We start from the raw sequence: 24,974 nt of genomic DNA on the forward strand, positions 1-24,974 counted from the left end.
AAGTAAATCTCAGCTCTGTTAAAAATACACAAAAAAACGATTATATTTATTATAGTGATTCCGGAGTAACATTAAAATATGCCCCACTAACATTAAACAACAATATGGAAAAAAACAAACTCAAATAGCTAAAATAAGTTAATTAAATCAATGATGTGAGAATAGTCAGATTAACTAATAACTAAAATAACAGTGCAGATGGCACTCATTTTCTAAGTCCATATATACAGTGGCAAGAAAAAGTATGTGAACCCTTTGGAATGAATTGGTCATAAAATGTGTGAACTGATCTTGAGGTCATGCCACAGCATTTTAAATTGGGTTGAGGTCAGGACTCTGACTGGGCCACTCCAGAAGGTGTATTTTCTTATGTTGAAGACATTCTATTGCTGATTTACTTCTGGTGTTTTGGGTCGTTGTCCTGTTGCATCTACCAACTTATGTTGAGCTTCAGTAGGCGGACAGATAGCTTTATATTCTCCTGCAAAATGTCTTGATAAACTTGGGAATTTATTTTTCCATCGATGATAGCAAGCCCTGACCCTGAGGCCAGTGATGCCAATTTCGCAATTTTGTTGCTAGATTTAGCAACTTCTCAGACTACCCTGGCAACTTTTTTCAAACAGCACCTAACAACAAATTTAGCTACTTTAAAAAATGTATTTGTATTTTGTATTTGAAAGATGTATTTTAGCAACTTTTGAAAAGTGACTCAAACGCTAAAATGCACGCATTTTCCCTCTAAATGACACAAAAACAATTTTCCCTGTCACGCACTCAGTCACAACATACGTGCCTGGCTGCAAAAGTGCATTGTGAGTGACGTCAGCAGCAGGCGCTCAGCTCGTGCACAGGCAGCAGCAGGCCTGCAGCAATTTCAGCAAATTGCAAATCATTGTTGGCTGACTCCAGCAGCAGTAGAATGCATTCGACGAGACAAACCCAATGAATATAGTTGGTCACGAATGTTTGATCTTGAACAGAACTTACAACGTCACTCAACATGTTTCAATTAAAATTGTACAGCCAGAAGTACAGAGTGGGCGTATGTACCTGAATTTAAAGGGTGGCTGAAGCCAGTAATTGGGGATGATTGTCGGGCATAGAGTACGTACTGCAAATCAGATATGCTTGCAAAAATGTATGCCTTCAAAAAACATTGTGCTACAGCAAAGTATATAAATAAATCTAAACCGTACAACCCCACAACGCAGTCTACATTACCACAGTTGGTTAAGAAAGTGGATAACTGCAAAAGTTCAGAAGCTACTATGGCAATGGCATTTGCGGTGCATTGTTCGCTGCTAGCATGCAACCATTTAGGTATGGCTTGCAAAGCTGCCTTTTCAGATTCTGTGGCAGCAACAACTTCCAAGTGCACAGAAATGATTAGGGGAGTACTGGCTCCTTATTTTCTCCAAAGGGTAACATCAGATGTGAGGGAGAAGAAATTCAGTCTCCTTTTGGATGAGTCCACTGATGTCAGTGTCTCGAAATACGTGGGTGTGGTGATTTGGTATTTCAGTGCTAAAAAAATGACCGTTGTGTCCACATTTCTCGGGCTGGTTGAATTGGAAGGAGGCGTTGCCAGATCAATAGCAAAGGCGTTAGTTGAGTTTCTTGAGAAGTGTAACTTTAAAAAAGAGAATCTTCAGGATACTGGCACTGATAATGTGTCCGTGATGACTGGGGTGCACAACTGGGTGCACAATATTTTCAAGGAAGAATGTGCATTGCCCAATTTGGTACTCATCCCCTGTGTGTATCATTCTTTACAATTGGCTGACAGTGCAGCATCCAAAGAAACCATCCCTAGAAGTGTTGAGTACTTAATCAGGAAACCTACAACTGGTTTTCCATTTCCCCAAAACGGCACGAGGCGTACAAAGCATTGTATGATTGAGCCAGTGGGAAGAACTGAAACTCCACTTTGAGTTGACCAAGGCCAGTGAGCATTGCTACATGGCGGATGTGCTCCACGCCATGTACATGGACAAGACCAACTATGTCTACCTGACATTCTTGAAATCAATCCTGTCCAACGTACAAGTTGCAGTGAAGTCATTTGAGGGAGAGCAAACAGATCCTGTCAAGCTTTTGGACAATCTGGTAAACCTCTTAATATCAATTTGCAGCAGAGTAGTCAACCCTATGGCAAAAATGTATGTCCTGAAGGATGCCATTGATGGACATCTCAGTCCATCACCACACCTTGATACCTTTTAAAGAGCACGGTGTACCAACTCAGTCTTGCGCCAGAGAACAAAAAGGTCATTCGGAGACGGTGCATCAACTACATTGTTGCTTTAATAAGCAAGGAGCTGTAAGCAAGGCTCCCAGACAACCTTAAAGCCTTGTGAAACATGGCCTTGTTCAGTGTCAATAAAGACACCACTGAAATTATTAAAGTAGCTGAGTTACTGGGGTACCAGCCCTCAAACAATTGATCAAATTGTTTCCCAATGGAGAAACATCCATCTGTTTAGGTGGGACTGAAAATACATTTCAATTTTGGAGTGAGGTGAATAACTACACGGACTCTTCCGGGTCAAATCCATTTGAAGAACTGTGCAAAGCTGCACTCGCTGCCCTCTCTTTGCTACAATCAAATGCAGAGGTTGAACGGTTATTCAGCCAAATGGGTATGGTCAAGTCGAAGTTAAGAAATATAATGTCACTGCACACTCTCAACCCCATACTCCTGGTGCAGTATGGACTGAAGCTGACTGGTGATACCTGTTACCAGCATAAGCTACCAGGTGAAGTTCAGGAGCAGTTTGGCACCACAGCAGCATACAGCTTTAAGGCCACTCCATCCTCTTCTGCTGGTTCCAGCTCTGTGACAATGCAGTTGGACAGTGAAGATGAAGTGGATTTCCTTGCCAATCTATGATTCATCGTATTTACAGTACGTATGCAAGGAGTGGACTTTCTGGAACTGGCGGAGACACACAGCTGATGGTGACAGTGTGCACTGCAGTGTGAGCGAGAACAGTGGCAATATCTGGAGGAAACCAGTAAGCAGCTATCCAGCCAAGCAGCACAACAACCTGGAGAGAGATGCCTAGCGCACACATCACTATTTGAGTTAAGTTGCTTGTTCAATAGGATAGGATATACAGTTGAAATGCTTATTTTCCACCATAATTTGCAAATATATTCATTAAAAATCCTACAATGTGATTTTCTGGATTTTTTTCCTTCTCATTTTGTCTGTCATAGTTGAAGTGTACCTATGATGAAAATTACAGGCCTCTCTCATCTTTTGAAGTGGGAGAACTTGCACAATTGGTGGCTGACTAAATACTTTTTTTGCCCCACTGTAGCTGGTGTAACTGAGTCAGGTTTGTTTGCCCCCTTTGCTCGCACCAACTTTTTCAGTTCTGCCCACACATTTTCTATAGGATTGAGGTATGGGCTTTGTGATGGCCACACCAATACCTTGACTTTGTTGGCCTTAAGCCATTTTTCCACAACTTTGAAAGTATGCTTGTGGCCATTGTCCATTTGGAAGACCCATTTCCGACCAAGCTTTAACTTCCTGACTGATGTCTTGAGATGTTGCTTCAATATATTCACATAATTTTCAATTCCTCATGATGCCATCTATTTTGTGAAGTGCACCAGCCCATCCTGCAGCAAAACACCCTCACAACGTGATGCTGCCAACCCCGTGCTTCACGGTTGGGATGGTGTTCTTCAGCTTGCAAGCCTCCCCCTTTTTCCTCCAAACGTAACAATGGTCATTATGGCAAAACAGTTCTATTTTTGTTTCATCAGACCAGAGGACATTTCTCCAAAAAGTATGATTTTTGTCCCCATGTGCAGTTGCAAACTGCAGTCTGGCTTTTTTATGGTGGTTTAGGGGCAGTGGCTTCTTCCTTGCTGAGCGGCCTTTCAGGTTATGTTGATATAGGACTCGTTTTACTGTGGATATAGATACTTTTGTACCTGTTTCCCCCAGCATCTTCAGACGGTCCTTTGCTGTTGTTCTGGGATAGATTGTCACGGTTCATGAATCCACTGCCTCCCTTTCTCTTTCTCTCTCTCTCTCTCTCTCTCTCTCTCTCTCTCTCTCTCTCTCTCTCTCTCTCTCTCTCTCTCTCGTGTTTGTGTGGGCGTGGTTCCCAATCTCGGCCTGATTGTCTGCGCCAGCTGGAACCACTTATCTTCCCTTTATATGTTCTGTAACCAGTGTTTCTTGTTGTCAGATCGTTGTTACTTCCCTGAGGTTGTGTCGTGTGTCCGTGCTCATCTCTCGCCGCCCTTGTGTGGTTTATCTGCTGTGTTCCTTCCTACCCATCCGGACACACTCCCCTGGATTTCTCAGCACGCTATCATCGGAAGATGCGCCCTAGTCCCTGGGTCGGATTCCGTCTGAGTACAGTCTGTCTGTCCTGTTGCTGCTGTAAACTGTATTCATTAAACCATCGTTGCTTGCATCTTGCATCCGCCTCTGTATTGTCACATAGATGTCCTAACCGACTTGCCAAAACTATAGTTTGTTTAGAATAACTTTGTGTAGTGGTTGAAGAACGAGTTTTAATGACTCCAACCTAAGTGTATGTAAAATTTCGACTTCAACTGTATACCTTGTTATTAGCTTGTACCTATAATTGTTGATCAGTTAGGTAGCATGTTAACTACCAATATGCTACCTAAAACTATAATTGTTCAGAATGTGTAGGTTAACTAGTTAAAAAGAAAATATATACAATTTAATTGGTCAATAATGTGTAGTGTGTAATTGTTAAATAATTCAATGTGTTGTGTTGAAAAATAAAAAATATCTGATCATATAAAATGTGTTGTGTTTATATCAATTTGAGTAATGTCATTGTGTATTCTACGTAATGACACAGTTTTACTTTATTACGTCATCACGCAATGACATCACAACGTCATTTAGCAACAAATCGACCTGCCACTAGCAACTTCCTCTGAAAATTAATTAATCAGGCAATACTTCTTGTGAATAAAAAACATACATTTTGTGAGTGTTATAGGAGAGGGCAGCTTTAACCAACATCTCCAATCTCATCTCATTGATTTGGACTCCAGGTTAGCTGACTCCTGAGTCCAAATAAAAGTCCTGAGAATGGCCTAAAAAGGTCCTGACATGGTTCTCAGTGAAGTCCTGGGAACTTAAAGTTAATTCACAAAGGTCCCACAGAGAACGTTCCCCTGAGAGCATCATGGGACTTCCCTTTGACCATCGTGAAATGGCTCCTTGTCATCATTGAATGTCCCGTGGATAACATCTCTCCAAAACCCCTTTAAGGGACCTAAATGGGAACATTGCTGAATGTCCTTAAGACAACCCCTGTTTGTGGGGATGTCTCTTTGGGGAACATGCTACACTTGGATAATTTGCTAAATGTGTCAAATATTGTGAACCGTTAAGTGTCCTCTTTTCCATTTGTCCACTCCTACATTTTTCCTGATCTAAAAAACACATGCTAGGTGAAAGCATTGTGATGCTTGGGAAATTGTTGTCACTAATTCAATTCTTTAATGATTAAGATAGAGGAAAGGAGAGGAGTCCACTCTAAACAGTCGAGATTCACCCAAACATTGCAGTGCATTCCTGGCTTCATGTCCTCTCTTGCCTTAGCAACTGACTGAGAATGTTTCGTCTGTGTGCTAGTCCCAACCATGACCATCTCTACTCTCTTGTTCCAGAAAAAGTACCGTGACTTCCGGCTGCAGGGCGTCCTGGACTCCACACTAAACAGTAAGATGTATGACACGGTGCGGAACAGACTGACCCTGGAGGAGGCCACGGCGTCGGTGAGGGAAGGAGGGATGTCGGGCATATCCATGAAGGACAGTGATGAAGACGACGATGATGACTAGATCAACATCACCGGATGTAGCCTGCGAATCAATGCATGTACCAACTTTGTTAACCACTGGACCAATCTTATAGGGTTATTATTTTCCACTGTCAGATAGATAGAAATACCCACAAAAGAACAACAATACAAATTAGTAACCAAATACATAAATTATAATGATATTAGTTATTATAATTATAAAATATATATATTTATGTGTTGAACTAAAAAAGTATAGGTGTTTTACAAAAAAAAAGTTAACATTTGCCTAGCATTCACTCTTGAATGTTCCTAAGCAATATGGAGAGCCATGTATGTGATGTTGAGTACCATGATTAGGGATAATGCTTGGTGTGTACCTGTTGAATGCAAACCTGTTGAGGCGCTTTGCTAACGTACTGTGAATACAGTAATGGTACATCATTGTGAGGAGGAGTGTAACATCACCTATTGTTCTCATTCATCTCAGAGCGTATGTCTACTGCCTAAAGGGAACCAAACTACAGACAGCCAGGCAACCTGTTTGTATCTAGATTACAATATATTATAAAAAGTAGCTATCCATTCTCTCTCGTCTCTTAACATCAATGTAGAATTTACTTTGTTGACTCAATTCAATACTCAATACTACATTTTCCCTCACTGGCAAAACATTTAGACACATTTTTTTTTTAATTAGTTGTTTTAGAAATGCAATATTTTCATTGTTTCATTGTTATATCTTGTTGGTGTATTTATTGATCATTTTTTTTAAATATGTCATATTTGAGTTATAATAGCAATTATAGCACAAAGATATTCAATCACAAAGGAGAAAAGTATACTTCCGACTTTCTTCTGTGTCCCAGTATTTCTTGCCGCCATTACACAGGTGATTATGAATGTCCCAGGTCCACACTTTTATATCTTTAGAAGTGTGTTTGTTCTCAGCCAGTTACTGAATTCCTCTGCCTTCTGATGTTTTGTTTTGTATTACTGAATGTCACATAGAAGTGTGTTTGTTCTGTAGTTACTGAATGTCCCAGGTACCCTCTTCTCTCCAGAAGTGTGTTTGTTCTCAGTGTGCAGTTACTGAATGTCCCAGGTACCCTCTTCTCTCCAGAAGTGTGTTTGTTCTCAGTGTGCAGTTACTGAATGTCCCAGGTACCCTCTTCTCTCCAGAAGTGTGTTTGTTCTCAGTGTGCAGTTACTGAATGTCCCAGGTACCCTCTTCTCTCCAGAAGTGTGTTTGTTCTCAGTGTGCAGTTACTGAATGTCCCAGGTACCCTCTTCTCTCCAGAAGTGTGTTTGTTCTCAGTGTGCAGTTACTGAATGTCCCAGGTACCCTCTTCTCTCCAGAAGTGTGTTTGTTCTCAGTGTGCAGTTACTGAATGTCCCAGGTAGAAGTGTGTTTGTTCCTCTTACTGAATGTCCCAGGTACCAGAAGTGTGTTTGTTCTCAGTGTGCAGTTACTGAATGTCCCAGGTACCCTCTTCTCTCCAGAAGTGTGTTTGTTCTCAGTGTGCAGTTACTGAATGTCCCAGGTATCCTCTTCTCTCCAGAAGTGTGTTTGTTCTCAGTGTGCAGTTACTGAATGACCCAGGTATCCTCTTCTCTCCAGAAGTGTGTTTGTTCTCAGTGTGCAGTTACTGGTGGAGTAATTTTGCTTCTGCCTTATGGGAGCGTATAGAACTGGGGCCCACAAAGTGAAAATAAAAGTATCTGTACAAACATACTGCTTTTTTTATTCATTTAATTGTTATTGTTGTTGTCTTGTACAGTCCTGATGGGTATACTAGAAAGTAGGATCAATTAGTTAACCAACAACCAGAAATAACTATAGATGTTGATTAATTAAGAAAGCTAAACGTAGATACAGTATGTGTTTTTGGTTCGGGGGTCATTTAGACAATGCCCATTTCACGCTTTCAGGAAGAAAAATATATATTTCTGAATATTTAGGAAAGTTAGTTTGCCAACTCCTTGATCCTGCTTTGGAGTATACCCCCCTGGAAGTCATATTCATTTTAGTTACATTTCCTAGAAGTAATCTGCCCATAGAAATTAGTGTAAAGAGTTAGTGTTATGTTGTGATACATTTTTAAGAAAAACAAACTCAAATTGAACCTGAATGCACAATACATACACTATATAGGTATGTGGACACCCCTTCAAATGAGTGGATTTGGCTATTTTAGCCACATTCGTTGCTGACAGGTGTATAAATTGAGCACACTGCCATGCAATCTCCATAGACAAACATTGGCAGTTAATAAACAGCTAATAAACGGGAAGTAAGTACAGGGAGTGAATTTAATAAATAAAATAAACATTTGCGTTATACGCACACCCCATCAACCACCCAACTTTCGTTTTTGCCTTAAATAACCTTCTGTCATATGTAACCATACCAAACGTAAAATATAATACTCATTTGAGTGTCCCGAATTGACTTTACTATATTACGTTTAGTCTATGAGACCAGGCTGTGTGCTCCAGTGTTGAGACTTGGGCCAGTTCTTGCTTTGATGGTCAATTGAGAATGTTTTATTTGAATACCATTATCATTCTCATTTTAAAGCCTGATTGAAGCTTAGAAACCAAAGCAGCACAGATCGTGCCTGCGTAAATCTCCGGGCCTATTAATCCATCTCGCTGTCCTCTCCCTCACAAAATTGTTGCATCACGCCTGGATTTATGTGCTGATTAAATGTATAATATCCAGAGGACCCTCATATGCTAGATTGGATGTTGAGCTAGAGCATTTTGGCCTTTGCTGTCGATTATTCCTATATCAGGTAGCAGGCGAGATGGGCGTCCATAGAAATGTAGCCTACGCTCCCACAATTAGGTCAGAAATCAAGTCCCAGGGAGAACATTATCACTTAGAGCCGCTCTCGTTTGTCTGACTGTGCCCTACGCCCCCCACAAGTATGAGCTGGTGAAATAGTGTCTTGAGTTTAACCACAATGTCTGCGGGGATGAGAAGTCTCATTTGCTCAATGGCACAGCTCTTCATTCCTCAAATTTCCCCCTAGCACTTAATATGAAAAGTAATCAGAGACGATAATCATTGCACTAGGAGAATACAAAATACCATAAAACACCCCTGCTTCTCATAAATTCCTGATTCACCAGGACTTTACTATTTCTAATCCACATTCTGGATGAATCTCAGTATGTGTATATCAGAATGTGGAAGGCTGAACTGAAACCTTACACATGCCTATTAGAGTATAAGGATGAGAAAAAAGTGTATGTATAGCAGCTATACATACTTGTTGTAATGTAAGGATTGAATGTACAGTACAATGAATTCCTACTGTCAGTTCTCCAAAATGACAAACTATGTTGTCACCCTTCAACCAAATCACAGCCTTGTTCTCGAATGAGACACTAGATTGTTTTTGTTGTTGTTTTGGATCAGCCCATTCCCACAATACTGGGGATAAATCTAGCTTTTTCTCAATTCTTCTAAGAAGGATTTGTTGTTTGCCCTTCTTCTATGACATAATTAAAAATATGCGGTCTTCTTTTAATTTGTGACTTTATTATATATAATCCCCCTGATATCTGTCATCTTGTCCCTAATTTTTCTTTTTTTTTTTTTTAATCTGGTGGAAGAGATCTGCCAAAGTGTATATCATCTTTGGCCATTCTTTCAATCTCCTTCTGGACTGTATTATAAACTCTCAAGATGAGTAAAGCTTTAATCCAACACGCTAATCTCGAATCTTTTCATAGGACACCACTGTGACAGGAGGAGGGGGAGATGAGGGGTTACAAGGGCTGGCGTTTAAACACAATACATGACCAAAAGTACATGGACACCTCCTCATCGAACATCTCATTTCAAAATCATGGACATGAATATGTAGTTGGTTCCCCCTTTGCTGCTATAACAGCCTCCACTCTTCTGGGAAGGCTTTCCACTAGATGTTAGAACATTGCTGCGGGGACTTGCTTCAATTCAGCCACAAGAGCACTGTTGCCACAAAGTTGGAATTGTGTACAATGTCATTGTATGCTGTAGCGTTAAGATTTCCTTTCACTAGAACTAAGGTACCTAGCCCGAACCATGAATCTCATCACAGACAACTTTAGCATTCGAGATAATTAACAACTTTGCAACTACTTACTACCTTCCCCTAACCCTAACCTTAAGTCTTTAACTTAACTCCTAACCCTAAATTTAATCCTATCCCCTAACCCTAACTCCTAGCCTAGCTAACATTAGCCAGCTAGCTAACGTTCACATTAGCCACCTAGCTAATGTTAGCCAAAACAAATTTGGATTTGTAACATATTGTATGTTTTCCAAATTCTTAACATATTGTACAAATTGCAATTAGTAACATATCATACGATGATGGACATACCATACGAAGTGTAACATATCATACTAAATGGAGTGTCTCAGATTTATGTTCAAAATAATATGAAATGCTCTGAGACCAGGTTGGGGCACAAGCAATGGGGTGTCCTGACAGTTGAGGCCCCCATATCAGACCCAGCACGTTCCCTCAGACATGACATCGCAGGATAATAACAACAACAAGAACATTGTAAGAGGAAAAAGTTAACGACCTTAATATAAACAATTGGGCTACCAAATCCATTGATCTTCACACTTTAATTTAAGCAAGCAATTTGTTATATATACCCACACACAAAAAAATGGGCTGCTGTATTCAAACGTTTGTTCAGAACAGCTTCTGTTTTTGGGGGGGAGGTATTTTTGTTAATTTGCGTGTCAGAAGTGTTGGAATTGCCTGTTATGTAACAGAGCAGGTAGATGTCATATCCGTTTAATAAAGGCTGTAGCAAAGCCTCTTATGTTTTACTACCTCTCCATAACCTTCTTATCTGAGCCTTAAGAAGGGAAAACAACCCCACTGATTAATTTTGTATATTTTTTCCATGAAAAGAGTAGCTTACAGTTTAAAGCAATCTCACACAATGTTCAGTCAAGACATCAGCGCAGCGTATTACAGAGAGATGTTCTTCCTGTCTGATCATACAGTAAGCCCATATGGGGATCAACAGGATCACAGGGAGGAACTGGGGCTGCCAATCCCACTGTTGTTAAAATTTAATCACTTGATAGACACATTTTTATTTCATAGCTCATTTTATTTTTTATATATTTTTCTCCCCAATTTCGTGGTATCCAATTGGTAGTTACAGTCTTGTCCCATCGCTGCAACTCCCGTATGGACTGGGGAGAGGCGAAGGTTGAGAGCCGTGCATCCTCCGAAACACAACCCAACCAAGCCGCACTGCTTCTTGACACAATGCCCACTTAAACCCAGAAGCCAGCCACACTCATGTGTCAGAGGAAAAACCATACACCTGGCAACCGTGTCAGTGTGCCCGACCCACCACAGGAGTCGCTAGTGGACAAGAACAACTCTGCCGGCCAAACCCTCCCCTAACTCGGACGACGCTGGGCCAGTTGTGTGCCGTCCCATGGGTCTCCCAGTCGCAACCAGCTCCGACATAGCCTGGACTCAAACCAGGATCTCTAGTGGCACAGTTTAGCACTGCGATGCTGCCTCATTGCCTGCATCCGTAATGGGTCTGCAGTCAAACGACCACCCCTCATCACTGTCAAACGCTCCCTAAAACACTTCAGCAAACAGGGCTTTCTAATCGACCTGGTTATTCTTTAAAAGTGCCTTCCTCACCATCTTAAATAAGTATGATCCATTCAAAAAAAAATTAACCAGGAAAAGACATAGCTCTTGTTTCACTCCAGACCTGTCTGTCCTTGTCCAGCACAAAAACATCCTGTGGCATTCTGCATTAGCATCGAATAGCCCCCGTGATATACAACTTTTCAGGGAAGTTAGGAACCAATATACACAGGCAGTTAGGAAAGCTTAGGCTAGCTTTTTCAAACAGAAATTTGCATCCTGTAGTACAAACTCAAAAAGTTCTGTGACACTGTAAAGTCCATGGAGAATAAGAGCACCTCCTCCCAGCTGCCCACTGCACTGAGGCTAGGAAACACTGTCACTGCCAATAAATCCACAATAATTGAGAATTTCAATAAGCATTTTTCTACGGCTGGCCAGGCTTTCCACCTGACTACCCCTACCCCGGTCAACAGCCCTGCACTCCCCACAGCAACGCGCCCAAATTCTCCTTCACCCAAATCCAGATTGCTGATGTTCTGAAAGACCTCCAAAATCTTGACCCCTACAAATCAGCCGGGCTAGACCATTTGGACCCTCTCTTTCTAAAATGATCTGCCGAAAATGTTGCAACCCCAATTAATAGCCTGTTCAACCTCTCTTTCGTATCGTCTAAGATTCCCATAGATTGGAAAGCTGCCGCAGTCATCCCCCTCTTCAAAGGGGGAGACACTCTAGACCCAAACTGCTACAGACCTATATCTATTCTACCCTGCCTTTCTAAGGCCTTTGAAAGCCAAGTTAACAAACAGATTACTGACCATTTCTAATCTCACCATACCTTCTCCGCTATGCAATCTGGTTTCAGAGTTGGTCATGGGTGCACCTCAGCCACGCTCAAGATCCTAAATGAAATCATAACCGCCATCGATAAGAGACATTACTGTGCAGCTGTATTCATCGACCTGGCTAAGGCTTTCGACTCTGTCAATCACAACATTCTTATTGGCAGACTCAACAGCCTTGGTTTCTCAAATGATTGCCTCGCTTGGTTCACCAACTACATCTCCGATAGAGTTCAGTATGTCAAATCGGAGGGCCTGTTGTCCGGACCACTGGCAGTGTCTATGGGGGCGCCACAGGGTTAAATTCTTGGGCCGACTCTCTTCTCTGTATACATCAATGATGTCGCTCTCGCTGCTGGTAATTTTTTTATCCACCTCTACGCAGACGATACCATTCTGTATACCTCTGGCCCTTCATTGGACACTGTGTTAACTAACCTCCAGATGAGCTTCAATGCCATACAACTCCCCTTCCGTGGCCTCCAACTGCTCTTAAATGCAAGTAAAACTAAATGCATGCTCTTCAACCGATCGCTTCCCGCACCTGCCCGCCCGTCCAGCATCACTACTCTGGACGGTTCTGACTTAGAATATGTGGACAACTACAAATACCTAGGTGTCTGGCTAGACTGTACACTCTCCTTCCAGACTCATATTAAGCATCTCCAATCAAAAATTAAATCTATAATCGGCTTCCTATTTCTCAACAAAGCATCCTTCACTCATGCTGCCAAACATACCCTCGTAAAACTGACCATCCTACCGATCCTTTACTTTGGCGATGTCATTTAAAAAATAGCCTCCAACACCCTACTCAACCAATTGGATGCAGTCTATCACAGTGCAATCCATTTTGTCACCAAAGCCCCAATCACTACCCACCACTGCGTCCTCTATGCTCTCGTTGTCTGGCCCTCACTACATACTCGTCGCCAAACCCACTGGCTCCAGGTCATCTACAAGTCTCTGCTAGGTAAAGCGCTGACTTATCACAGCTCACTGGTCACCATAGCAACACCCACCCATAGCACGCGCTCCAGCAGGTATATCTCACTGGTCACCCCCAAAACCAAATCTTCCTTTGGCCGCCTTTCCTTACAGTTCTGTGCTGCCAATGACTGGAACGAATTGCAAAAATCTCTGAAGCTTGAGACTTTTACCTCCCTCATTAGCTTTAATCACCAGCTTTCGAAGCACCTGTACATAGCTCATCTGTAAATAGCCCATCCAATCTACCTCATCGCCATACTGTATTTATTTATTTATCTTGCTCCTTTGCACCCCAGTATCTCAACGTGCACATTCATCCTCTGCACATCCTACCATCCCAGTGTTTAAATTGCTATGTTGTAATTACTTTGCCACCGTGGCCTATTTATTGCCTTAGCTCTCTTATCCTACCTTCTTTTCACATGCTGTATATATATTTTCCTACTGTATTATTGATTGTATGTTTGTTTATTCCATGTGTAACTCTGTGTTGTTGTATGTGTCGAACTGCTTTGCTTTATCTTGGGCAGGTCTGAGTTGCAAATGAGAACTTGTTCTCAACTAGCCTACCTGGTTAAATAAAGGTGAAATTAAAATATATATATTCCAATGCACCTGTCCTCTAGCCTACAGTCAAAAATGCTAATGCAGATAAGCCCTCATGCAACGCTGCTCCGATGGTCTCTTCGGTGCTGGTGATGGGCCTGGATAGGCGTTGGCTGGCCTGAGTCAGGCTTGGGTAGACCTGGGCCTTGCATGGCTCTACTGGACTCAGAGCTGGCCCGGAGGGGATGCTCCCTTCAACCTGCTGTCGATCACTTTAATTTTGGCAGACACATGGGGTCTGTGCAGAGTGGGCGGCAGCCAGCAGGGCAAACCAAGGCCTCTCAGGTGGCCATACATGCTCTGTTCTCTCAGGCCTCCTCACCATTGTCCTGCTCTGCCATTCACTCCCCTGCTCTAAGCATCAAAGGCAAGGCTGCCCCGTGCTTTGAAAAGCTATGGGCTATTCAGAACTAACAGTATGGAGAACCTCCTGCACTTGGATAAGGGGTCAGAAAAATAGAAGGATGGGGGAGGGAGGTGGGGGACTTTAAAAGGCACAGAGTAAAAGTGGCACCAATGACAAATGTGACAAAAGAAGTAACGAAGGTGGGGGGAGAGAAATGTGGGCTAAAAGGCTGCCTTGCGTATTTTGAATAGGGCACGCTGAATGTGTGTGCGTGTGTGTGTGTGTGTGCGCGTGCGTGTTGGAGTGTTCTGTAGATGAAGAGAGGCAAACAGACAAGCCGCATGGTGGTCGTGTTGAGGAGCAGGTGAGGGGCAGGAGGTCTGACAGGCTAGAGGAACTCAGGAGGCCTTCAGGACACAAACACTGGCTGACAAAAAGACTCACCCAGGAATACATTAAAAAAGCCAGTCCATAGCACAGGAACGCTGCATCGCTTTGTCAGACAATGTTTTCCTCTTCGTTGGCATTTCCTCTGCAAACTTTTCCCAAGACACTTGGTTTTCCTCTGAGCACTTTTATATAAAAGAACAAAGCAGATATTAACCATGACATCACCATGGTTTGGCACGTCTTAAGAGATATTTGTGAAGACATCTCGAGATATCTTAAGTCTGGGAAAACATATCTCCTGATGAGTTAAGATGTCTTCAACAAGTCTCTGTGTCTTAAAATGTTTGTAGACGTCTCAACTATGTTTCTTAACCGAAGACATCTCAAGACCGTGATGGCTGGTATACTGATTACATTTTCCTTTACATGAGCTGGGACAGTGGTTCAAACGAATGTGTGGCCCATCCCAGTGTATGATCCTTTTACGTGGCCCTGTCTCATTCTGAAAATATAAATAGTCCTTTGAGATTAAACATGTCATTGTGACATGTGACCACAGTACATGATGTTAGGTGACATGCTGGTCATATGACTCTCTGATGTAACACATCGGCAAACATAGCCCTAATGAAGCAAGGTGCACACGCTCACTGACAAGTCCTGCTCATGGGTACTTCCCTGTGGTTCCCTTTCCTTACACTAAGACCGTGGTGGAAGTTTTCATCCTCTGTGTCACCACTAATGGAGAGTGTGGTCACCACTGCCGGTCAGCAGGTGGGTACCGGGAGACTTAAAATGTTGAGCCAATGACAGACTCAATTTGTTGTGGTGTTGCATTAACACTGCCTATAGTTGTATGATTTTTTTTTAAAAATCGGTTAGCATAGGCCTAATGGTACGAGGATGCTGGCTAAGACCAGTCTGAGTTCTTAAAACTTCCTAAATCTGATGTCCAGGTTAGGGTTGGGTTAGGTAAATGCTTGGGAAAGGTGTGTTTGATAAATGTTGTGCCTGCGTGGGTGGGTGGGTGCGTGTGGGTTTCCGTGTCTGTATAATGTCTGATGTCCACCATAAGATTAGGGTTAAGGTTAGGGTTAGGGCTAGGGTTATTTTTAAGTATGTGGTTAGTATTACAGCTGTATGGTCATTGGAATACCAATCCAACCCCAACTCTAACCCTAAATTGGTAAAACATTGCACACACACACACATGCACACACACACACATACACATGAGCATGCACACACATGCACACACACACATACACATGAGCATGCACACACATGCTCACACACACACATGCTTGCACACACACACAAACATACATAACACATTCTGTGAGGCAACACTGAACCATGCTGACATGGTCTTTCTGGACACTTGTGGCATCAGGGCCAACTCTCAGTGACAGGTCACCTCAGAAACTTCTCTTCCTGCAGAGACAGCAGGACCAAGGTGTTCTCATCTCTTTCCCCCCACTGTCTGTCACTGAAGCTAATACCAAGAGGAGAGAATGTCAGTAAGTGTCACGACTTCTGCCGAAGTCGTTGCCTCTCCTTGTTCGGGTGGTGCTCGGCGTTCGACGTCACCGGTCTTCTAGCCATCATTGTTCCATTTTTCATTTTCCATTGGTATTGTCTTGTCTTCCCACACACCTGTTTTCAATCCCATTCATTACCTGTTGTGTATTTGCCCTCTGTTTACGGGTCTTCGTACCGATATCTGTTTATGTTCTTTTCCTGTTTAGTGTTATGGAGCATGTTACTATGACATTATTAAAAGACTCCATTTTACACTCCGTTTGACTCTCTTGCACCTGACTTCCCTGCCACCTATACACATATGCCTGACAGTAAGGTTCTGTGTGTGTTTAAACTGCAGACACAATAAAAGAAGCCAATAGGTTTGAAAGATATTCATAATTGGGCCTACCTTATCTTTTCAATATTATGCTTATAATTGTGGACTAATAGTCTGTCTACTTTGAATATGAGTATATCCTTGATAAACGTTACAGTTATTGAATAAAAAATACATTACATACATTGAATTATAGAAGGCTAGATTCTACTTTAAATCGATGCCTGAGCTAATTGCTGAACATGTTAATCCCAAATAATGGGTCGGGGTTACAGCAATAGGATCCATGTTAATTGTGTGGACGAGCCGGTAATTGTGCCTGAATAAACTGAAATTAGAGTTGCACCATTTACATATAAGTGGAATTAGGCCTACTGGCACTCATTTAAACCTTTCCGCGCTAAAGTTTCAGGTGTGTAACTTCGTAACTTGGTTACGCAGGCCTACACACCTTTTTATGCCATCAGTAAAAACAGACTGTAGTGGAAATGTTAGCCTATGGGATATTTTATCGATATATTGTACATGTGTAATGTCAGGCCCACTTATTAGCCTAGGGAATTCTCGTTATGACAATCACAAACAAAAAGAGCAGAGAAATTAACGGGTCAGTATCCTAACTTAAACACGATTTGTCCCTCAATTTAAACTGTGAAATAAAGTCGACAAAAAAGCAGTAGATCTCAGTTCACATTTTCCATTAATTCACCCAAGAAAGAGTAACATCTCCTTGAGTCTTATTATCTCAAGGACATCCACATTAACTTATCCACACTCGAATTATTACATTCCAAAGGGTAAGAGAGAACTTGAGAATGGCATGGTCGAAATGGTTGAATAAGCAACATCAATAAAGCGTTTACAAACCAATAATAAAGAAACGCAGTTCTTGTGTGTGTGAACTTGCAAAGTTCTTTTGGAATCTCTTTTTGTAATAATTTGTTGTGAGTCTCAGGTGAAATCGTCTGCAAACAAATGAATTCAAGCTGGTCCTTAAGAACAATGACTCGAGGGTGACTGGTCATTGTAGCAAGCACATAAAACTCCGGATTCCAGCAAACTTTTTGTGCTGGTTTAAAAAGAGCTCTTTTCATTTTTCGGTCTACCTCTGGCCAGGCTAAATCCTTTCTTCCCGCTTTAATCCTTCCCTTTATTTCAGAAAAACACAAAACCAGGTTCCACGCAGTGCTTTAGTAGCTAAAAGTGAAAGAGCTGTTTTTTTTCGGAGCTGAGCTCTGAATCGCTCTGGAAAATTGGTTATTCTGAATAAGTGAAGGAGGAAAAACGTTTAATAGGATCGGAGGGAGGTTCTGCTCTTGCAATCTGCTCCTTAAACAGGTGAAAATTGGACCGTCTCAATTATACAAATAGTAAGTAGCCTATAAACCAGCATGAAAAAAGCTATTCCATCTCCAAGGATTAGCAACTCGCAATGAAAATTGAGACTGGTCAAACCGGAGGACCCAAATTGTTAATCAAGTTAAACAACCTCTCAGTCTGAATAATAGTCCTCTTAAATTGTCAAATTTAACATAGTCAGAAGCATAAAATCTGGAAATTAGTTGTATGGTCTAATTCACTGTGTAGCCTAATAGTTGCAGATATTCCCATTCAAAACATTGTAGCCTGAGATAAATCGAATCAAATTGGATTAGTAGCCTATTTCCTAAAAACAGTAGGCCTAATTGAGTGTTGTTACGCAATAACAACAACAATAAGAACTACAAACAAATAATAATAATACCATCAATAACAATAATAATAATAATAATAATACAATCAATAATAATAATAATAATGTGTAGCCAACAAATAACAACTAACACATTGTTAAATTATTATTATCAAATGGAGCTCATCTTTTTTTTTTTCCCAGAAAGGAATACATCATAGTTATTCGATTAGAGAATGGCTGGTGGAGGTGGAGGATGAAGACATACATAATCATCTGTAATAAATGTCATGCATGTACCACCCCATGGCAGTGTATAAGTGGGCCGCGGGAGAAGGGACAGGCCTGGTGATGGCGTTTCCTTATCACCCTAATACGAGCTAGTTCATGTGACGTCAGCTAAATGCAAAAGACAGTGATCTCGCGCTGATGAGGAAGTCCGCTTCCAAGATGTGACAGAGCAGTCACGCTGCTATCTCCGAATAGGCTACATCTGCGGTCGCTTTACTAAAAGGTAAACTTCAACATTGTGACTATCAGATTCTCAGAGGTGCTGAATAGGAATGAACGCATTGTTTTTTGTCTTTTTCTTTTCCCTAACGAGCTCTGTAATGTCCTGTTAATTTTGTGTGTACTAGTTAATGAGCATTAATCTGGTACCCCTGGACGCTATTGTTCCAGGAATGGCCATTTGAATGCAAATGAGTGACATTGTAATACCAAGGTGCTTATTAAACTGATGTGTGTCCGGTCTTTTCTGGAATTCAGGAGGCGAGGACAGGGCGGCTGGTCGGCTGCTCCTCACAACAAGTTCGGTACACAACATGGCAAGTTATCTCCCATTTGGAACCGTGATGTCTTGCCCACGACAGGACAGCGGTAGAAGTGGAGCGTCTGCCGCTCCAAAGCCGCTGGCCTTCTCGATTGACCGGATCATGTCCAAGACCTCAGAACCGAAAGGCAATTTGGATGAGCGGCGAGCAGTGGAGTCTTCGGGGGGAAAGAAGATGCTCGGGCTCTGCTCACCTATACCGTGCATGATCCCCCTGCAACCTTTTAGCTATGATTTACAAGCCAAGGCGCTGATGAACTACTCCGAATTTTGGAAAGCTAATTTCAGAGGAACATTATGCACTTCTGCAGCGATGTGCAAAGCCAACTGCGGGATGTGTTACAAAACGGACTCGGGGTTGAAGCAGTCTTTATTACCGGGGAGCAGGGTGATTAAACCCCAGGTCATCCATCAGGCGGTGGCGATGCCCACCAACGGCTCTTTTTACTATTTCAACTACCTGGACTCTGCTTATCAACAGTCTGAGCTGCTAACCGGACACTTGTTTTCCTCGGCCCTGGCCAACTCTCAAGCCCAGGCTTCTCTCAGTGCGCACCAGAAACTGCTATTGCTGGAGCACGCCAAACTCGCCAGCGCTTCCGCCGAGAAGTTTCCGACACCTCAGTACCCACACAAGGAGCATCTTCCTGGTCAGCTCGACCAGATAGTGAAAGAGAACCATAACCAGAGCTCGGAGAAAAATGGAGTGAAAGCGCACAGCAAGCTCAACAACACATCAATGGACGGAAAACCCAAAAACTTCACCTGCGAAGTGTGTGGAAAGGTAAATTATTTCATTCAGTGAAAAGAATGGTAAAAAAATCAATAATTAATCAATTGTTATTTTTCGTTTAGTTAGTTTATTATTTGATTTACAAATCACTTACATTTCCTCTAAACAAAAACATATAGGCCTAGACAATTACTCATTATTTAACTTATTTCACCTTTATTTAACCAGGTAGGCTAGTTGAGAACAAGTTCTCATTTGCAACTGCGACCTGGCCAAGATAAAGCATAGCAGCAGTTGAACAGACAACACAGATGTGTGCAAGAATAGATGTTCCCTATTTATTTTGACATTCAATTGAAGCTTAATTGTTAATTTCACATAATCAAAACACCTCACAAATGAAAACAAAAAAAGTAAAAACGAGATTGTTTATTTTCTTCTGCAGGTGTTCAATGCTCATTATAATTTGACACGACACATGCCAGTGCACACAGGCGCGAGGCCGTTCGTGTGTAAAGTTTGCGGGAAAGGATTCCGTCAGGCCAGTACATTGTGCAGACACAAAATCATCCACACACAGGTGAGACATATCATATTTCACTCGTTTATAACTATATTAATTATATATGACTTGTGTTATAAACTCCATCGTGATTGCTTACAAAAAGTAGCCTAATAAGGATTTTTCTTAATTATTTTCCAGGAAAAGCCTCATAAATGCAACCAGTGTGGGAAGGCGTTCAACAGGAGTTCGACGCTGAACACTCACATACGAATCCATGCCGGGTACAAACCATTCGTCTGCGAATTCTGTGGGAAAGGATTTCATCAGAAAGGTAATTATTCACTATGAAAATATAAATAATATGCCCTCTTACGCTTATATTTACACAAACACGCATAATGGGGGGGGGGGCTGACATGGCTATGTTTTGAGAATAATATAACACCAGAACATAATATTAACAATTTCCCGATCATATGATTTTCAGACTGTATTATGAATTAAATTAATATCCAAGACACATATTCATTAAATAGCATACAGTAAGTAATTGTATGACAATAGCAATGATGGTTGTGATTTTTTATATCGCAGTTATGAACCAATGATATAAGATTAGGTCCAAAAGTAATGGGCAAAGGTACACAATTATTATTTAGAAGCCTATTGGTAAAAATGGATTCCCAATGCAGCCCTCTGATGATCTTGAAGCATCAATCTAAATAGGACATGTCACTTTACACTAACTAACTCTTCCCTACAATGCGCTTACATTCGCCATGGGTCAAGAGACAGACCTTTCCCAGGTTTATAATCCGACAGGTTTCAGTTGTTGTTGCGTTTGATTTTGACAAAGTTTGACAACTTCTTGACTTCGACTTACAAGCGCTGATTAATGAAGGCTGCAGAATGGAGCGTCTTTGTGGAGAGTAACTTAATGATGAACTATTGACCTCGAGGAGAAAAAAAGGAACTCAATGTTTTCCCTTTCGTGTATGCTGTTCATTTTATTCGCGATGTTCATTTTTAGTCATTGAATTTTTCAATTTCAGGAAATTACAAGAACCACAAGCTGACGCACAGCGGAGAGAAACAGTACAAGTGTTCCATCTGTAACAAGGCCTTCCATCAGGTCTACAACCTAACCTTCCACATGCACACGCACAACGACAAAAAGCCTTTCACGTGCGGGACCTGCGGGAAAGGCTTCTGCAGAAACTTTGACCTGAAAAAACACATACGGAAGTTACATGACAATAATTCATGTCGGCCTATATCTGCAGCGACCGATTCTTCCAGGGGACCCGAAAGCTGAGTTGTTCATGTCTCCTTCAACACTTCAATAGACAGTTTATTATGACTGCACCAGTACACATTTCTATGATTTTTTCTCTCTATAGTTTTCATTTATCAAAAATGGTTAAAAGGCGGAAAACTATAAAGCATAAAAAAAACATGGAGACACGAGACTGATTAAAAACCATTTTGTGTTTGAGGTTTTTTATTATTCGATTTAAAAAGTATAATAATAAGGATGTGAATTTTGTACTGTTGCACTGCAGAAAATCTGACCCTGAATGGATTCATGTTCTAAACATTTATGATTGAAATCAGGACTCTTTGCTCAACCCAGGAGTACATCGTTTTTATTTCCCCATTGCATAACGTGTGAAAATCGAATTGTAAATAAAAGGAAAATAAAATATTTAAAAGTGTTTTACCGTGGGCGCATTTTTATAAATTGCAATGTAAATGTAACATGGAATGTTCAACCATCTCAACTGTTGCCATTTATTAGTAGGAAATACAATTGTATCCCGAAATCAAATGTTTTGGAGAACGTTTGCGTTTCATAATGTATATATGAGTTAGGCTTCGGCCCCTAGGGCAGTCAATTATTTGGAAAGGGCTATAACATATATGAATTGTATTGACATTTGATAACCCTTGCCTTCTATTATATTGCAATAGGCCAACATTTCAGACGTGTTCCATATCAAGCTGCATTGCCAACCAATAAATTGCGAAGACAGTGATACATCTGATATAGGCCATTTCATCAAATATCCAGATGTTTGCTTTCTACACAGAAAACCTTTGCATGCAACTGTTTTACTAGCACCATTAAGTATACTAGTCTTAGCCTACTGGTAAGAATACCTTGATTCTGTAACGTGAATGAGTTCAGTGTAAACATTTTTTTTGTCAGACAAGAGGCAAGACTCTGGTGGTGCTACACTTGACTTCCGTGTAATGGCACAAATTATTAGATATAACATGGACTCTTGAAAGCGAATTACATGAATCATCTAAACGCCCTCGAGGGGAGGCTTCGGAGCAAGACGTGTTCATCAGAATATGAATAATAAAGCACTTGGCCACATCACCCACCCCTGTCCTCATCTGCCCAACATTAATAAAGGATTAGGTATTCTGCACACGGCTCCTGGAACAATATTACCCTTGCGCGCTACACAAATTCTGATGAGAGATGGACGCGTGCTCCCAAATCACGGGCTCCCAATTAGAAACGTTTAGTAATTACGCGCCATGCCCAGGGACCGGTTAGAAGGCTAATATTGCCAGTTGAATGGCTTGTTCACCTCTGGTCCCTTCTGTTCCCGGTAATTCACACGCAAGCTGCTCCAAAGACCAGAATATAACTACTAGTGTGTTTTTTCTAAAACCATTATTTTTATATCGTCAACCCGATATATTAAGTTAAATGCACATGTTTTGTCACATCTTATCGACTAAGACTTTTATATAGCCTAAAGGTTCACATTCTTCAATATGTAAGCTCTATATGCTCTGCCTGCGGCTATGGAACCCTGACCCCCCCCTCTCCTCTCTCTACTGTCTCGAACTCTGAATGATCAGCTATGAAAAGCCAACTGACATTGTACTCCTGAAGTGCTGACCTGTTGCACCCTCTATAACCACCTGTAAACGTTTGAAAATCTTGAAGAACGGTGTGGCCTTAATGGTCATGTACTCACTCTTATAATGTCCAACAAGCACAGCCAGAAGAACACTGGATACCCCTCAGAGCCTGGTTCCTCTATAGGTTTCTTCCTAAATTCCTGCCTTTCCAGGGAGTTTTCCCTAGCCACCGTGCATCTACATCTGCATTGCTTGCTCATTGGGGTTTTAGTTTGGGTTTCTGTATAGTCACATTGTGATATCTGCTGATGTAAAAAGTTCTTTATTAATACATTTAATTGATTGATTGGCATATCTGTTTGATATTTCACACCCTTAATTGTTGGCGTTGATCATAATTTGAACAGGCCTGCGTAATTACCAGACATTTTGTGTAATTCCAGGTTAGGCTATGGAGTTTTCAATGTAAATTCAAGAAAGCCACGTCTTATTGTATCATAAATGTTTTTAAAGGGGTTTAATTGTGAAATGAAAATAATAACTTTCTCAAATGTATAGGCCTAACAACTTTAGTTATTTTCCCTCATTTGTTTATTTGTACGTATGCCTAGGCCATATTTCTACAAACATTCCAGAGCACTCTCAAATAAACTTTATTTGACTACAGTCAATTTAGTTGCGGATAGGTGGTTGGCCTGTTCATAAAAGTTAATAATCAAATTCCAACACAAACTTACCAGCTAGGATATCACGAGGTCAGTTATGCCCAATTAAACAATAATTAGGCAACGCTATCAAGTTGTCATCCCCCTCCTGCACGGACATTCTGGAACATGCCCACACACTCCACACCTACAACCTTATTGGGTTCAGTTTGACAGGCCGAATAATCAACAGTTAACCCAGTATGTCAAGTGTTGCCAATTAAACTTGTTTTTACAAGCCACTGAGAAAACCATCTTTGATTTGTGTTTTGTAGGCTATTTTTTTATATATATTTTTACAACTCAGCCACATTGAATTTCAGTCTCCATTCATCCATCTTTGTTAGGAATAGTCTATAGCTGGGAAAATATGCATGGGCGAGTTTCTGAAAAGAAATGTTTGTGTCGAGAAAAGCGTCAGGGCTATGCGCAAGAGTGTCGGTCTTGTCCAAAGCCGGAGAAAAGAGTGATGGAGAGTATAAACAACCTAAAGGCAGCCAGGTTGCCCTTTTCTCTGCACTTTCCTCTCAAACATCTGAGCAACCAGCTTCGGTTCTAGAAACATGTTAATTGACAACGGAGCTCATTACCGTGTGCACATGTAACGCAGCACGAGAGATTACCGACACAAGAGCGCATTAATCAACTGTCAACAATCGAGTACATCTACACGACCAGGATCACCCAAAATTGAGGCATTTACAAGCCACAAAAGGCTCGCCCGAGACAGGAAGAAAAGAAGAGCCAGACTTTTGTTTGGCCAATTCAATTGATTGCAAATTGAAGATTAACGGAAGTAGCTCCAGCGTTTTTTAAGGGCTAAGAGGAGAGAAAAGGACCAATTAAGTCCACCAAATGTTAACTACACCAGTTTTCCCCATTTAGCCCAAATGAAATTCTAATTAAACCGTCCCTTGCCATCATTTTGGAAAGCAATTTATTTCGCTGCTGAAGGAGCGTGCGGGCTGGTTGCGCCCCTCGTTATATGAAGCATTGGCTCTTGTCACAAAGAGCTCACAAGACGCATTCTAAAATGCCAAGGGGGAAGTTAATGAGCATCAGACAAAGTCCTTGGACCTGTTCCTGGAGAATGGTATTGGAAAGATGGACTCCGCCAGCCAACTACATGATGTTCTGGACACTTCTAAATAATGT

The 24,974-nt window shown here is 41.4% G+C and overlaps 2 protein-coding genes and 1 long non-coding RNA gene across 9 annotated transcripts in view; all 3 read left to right on the forward strand.

The window, feature by feature from the left end:
- Window positions 1-6,648, forward strand: part of LOC118400171 (calcium-dependent secretion activator 1) — a 194,112-nt gene extending 187,464 nt beyond the window's left edge. For 5 of the 6 annotated variants that reach the window (XM_052473367.1, XM_052473368.1, XM_052473370.1 and 2 more), the window contains one exon: window positions 5,683-6,648. In XM_052473367.1, coding sequence (XP_052329327.1) covers window positions 5,683-5,856 — 174 coding nt within the window. In that variant the 3' untranslated portion in view covers window positions 5,857-6,648. Of the gene's footprint in view, window positions 1-4,211; window positions 4,806-5,682 lie in introns of those variants that run through there. The other variant, XM_052473369.1, reaches the window with a different exon arrangement.
- A 198-nt stretch (window positions 6,649-6,846) lies between these two features.
- Window positions 6,847-7,551, forward strand: LOC127910544 (uncharacterized). Of its 2 annotated transcripts, none has more exons than XR_008075220.1 (2): window positions 6,847-7,216; window positions 7,302-7,551. It is a non-coding gene; the product is annotated as an uncharacterized LOC127910544 (long non-coding RNA). The 2 variants fall into 2 exon arrangements; XR_008075221.1 differs by having other exon boundaries at window positions 7,420-7,551.
- A 10,978-nt stretch (window positions 7,552-18,529) lies between these two features.
- LOC118399755 (fez family zinc finger protein 2-like) lies at window positions 18,530-21,952 on the forward strand. Its single transcript, XM_035796005.2, has 5 exons — window positions 18,530-18,676; window positions 18,931-19,778; window positions 20,173-20,307; window positions 20,431-20,563; window positions 21,285-21,952. Exons 2-5 carry the CDS (start codon window positions 18,987-18,989, stop codon window positions 21,545-21,547), a joined length of 1,323 nt encoding a protein of 440 aa, XP_035651898.1. The 5' UTR covers window positions 18,530-18,676; window positions 18,931-18,986; the 3' UTR covers window positions 21,548-21,952.
- Window positions 21,953-24,974: the final 3,022 nt, after the last annotated feature.

The sequence above is a fragment of the Oncorhynchus keta genome, chromosome 21, assembly GCF_023373465.1.
Source record: "Oncorhynchus keta strain PuntledgeMale-10-30-2019 chromosome 21, Oket_V2, whole genome shotgun sequence".
In the NCBI taxonomy this organism is placed as follows: domain Eukaryota; kingdom Metazoa; phylum Chordata; class Actinopteri; order Salmoniformes; family Salmonidae; genus Oncorhynchus; species Oncorhynchus keta.

Bases quoted from the DNA above. Each gene is read 5' to 3' on its own strand.
- LOC118399755 (XM_035796005.2), top strand. From the start codon at position 18,987: ATGGCAAGTTATCTCCCATTTGGAACCGTGATGTCTTGCCCACGACAG. The intron at 19,779-20,172 runs GTAAATTATTTC...TTTCTTCTGCAG, and splicing joins CCTGCGAAGTGTGTGGAAAG to GTGTTCAATGCTCATTATAA. The intron at 20,564-21,284 runs GTAATTATTCAC...TTTCAATTTCAG, and splicing joins GAAAGGATTTCATCAGAAAG to GAAATTACAAGAACCACAAG.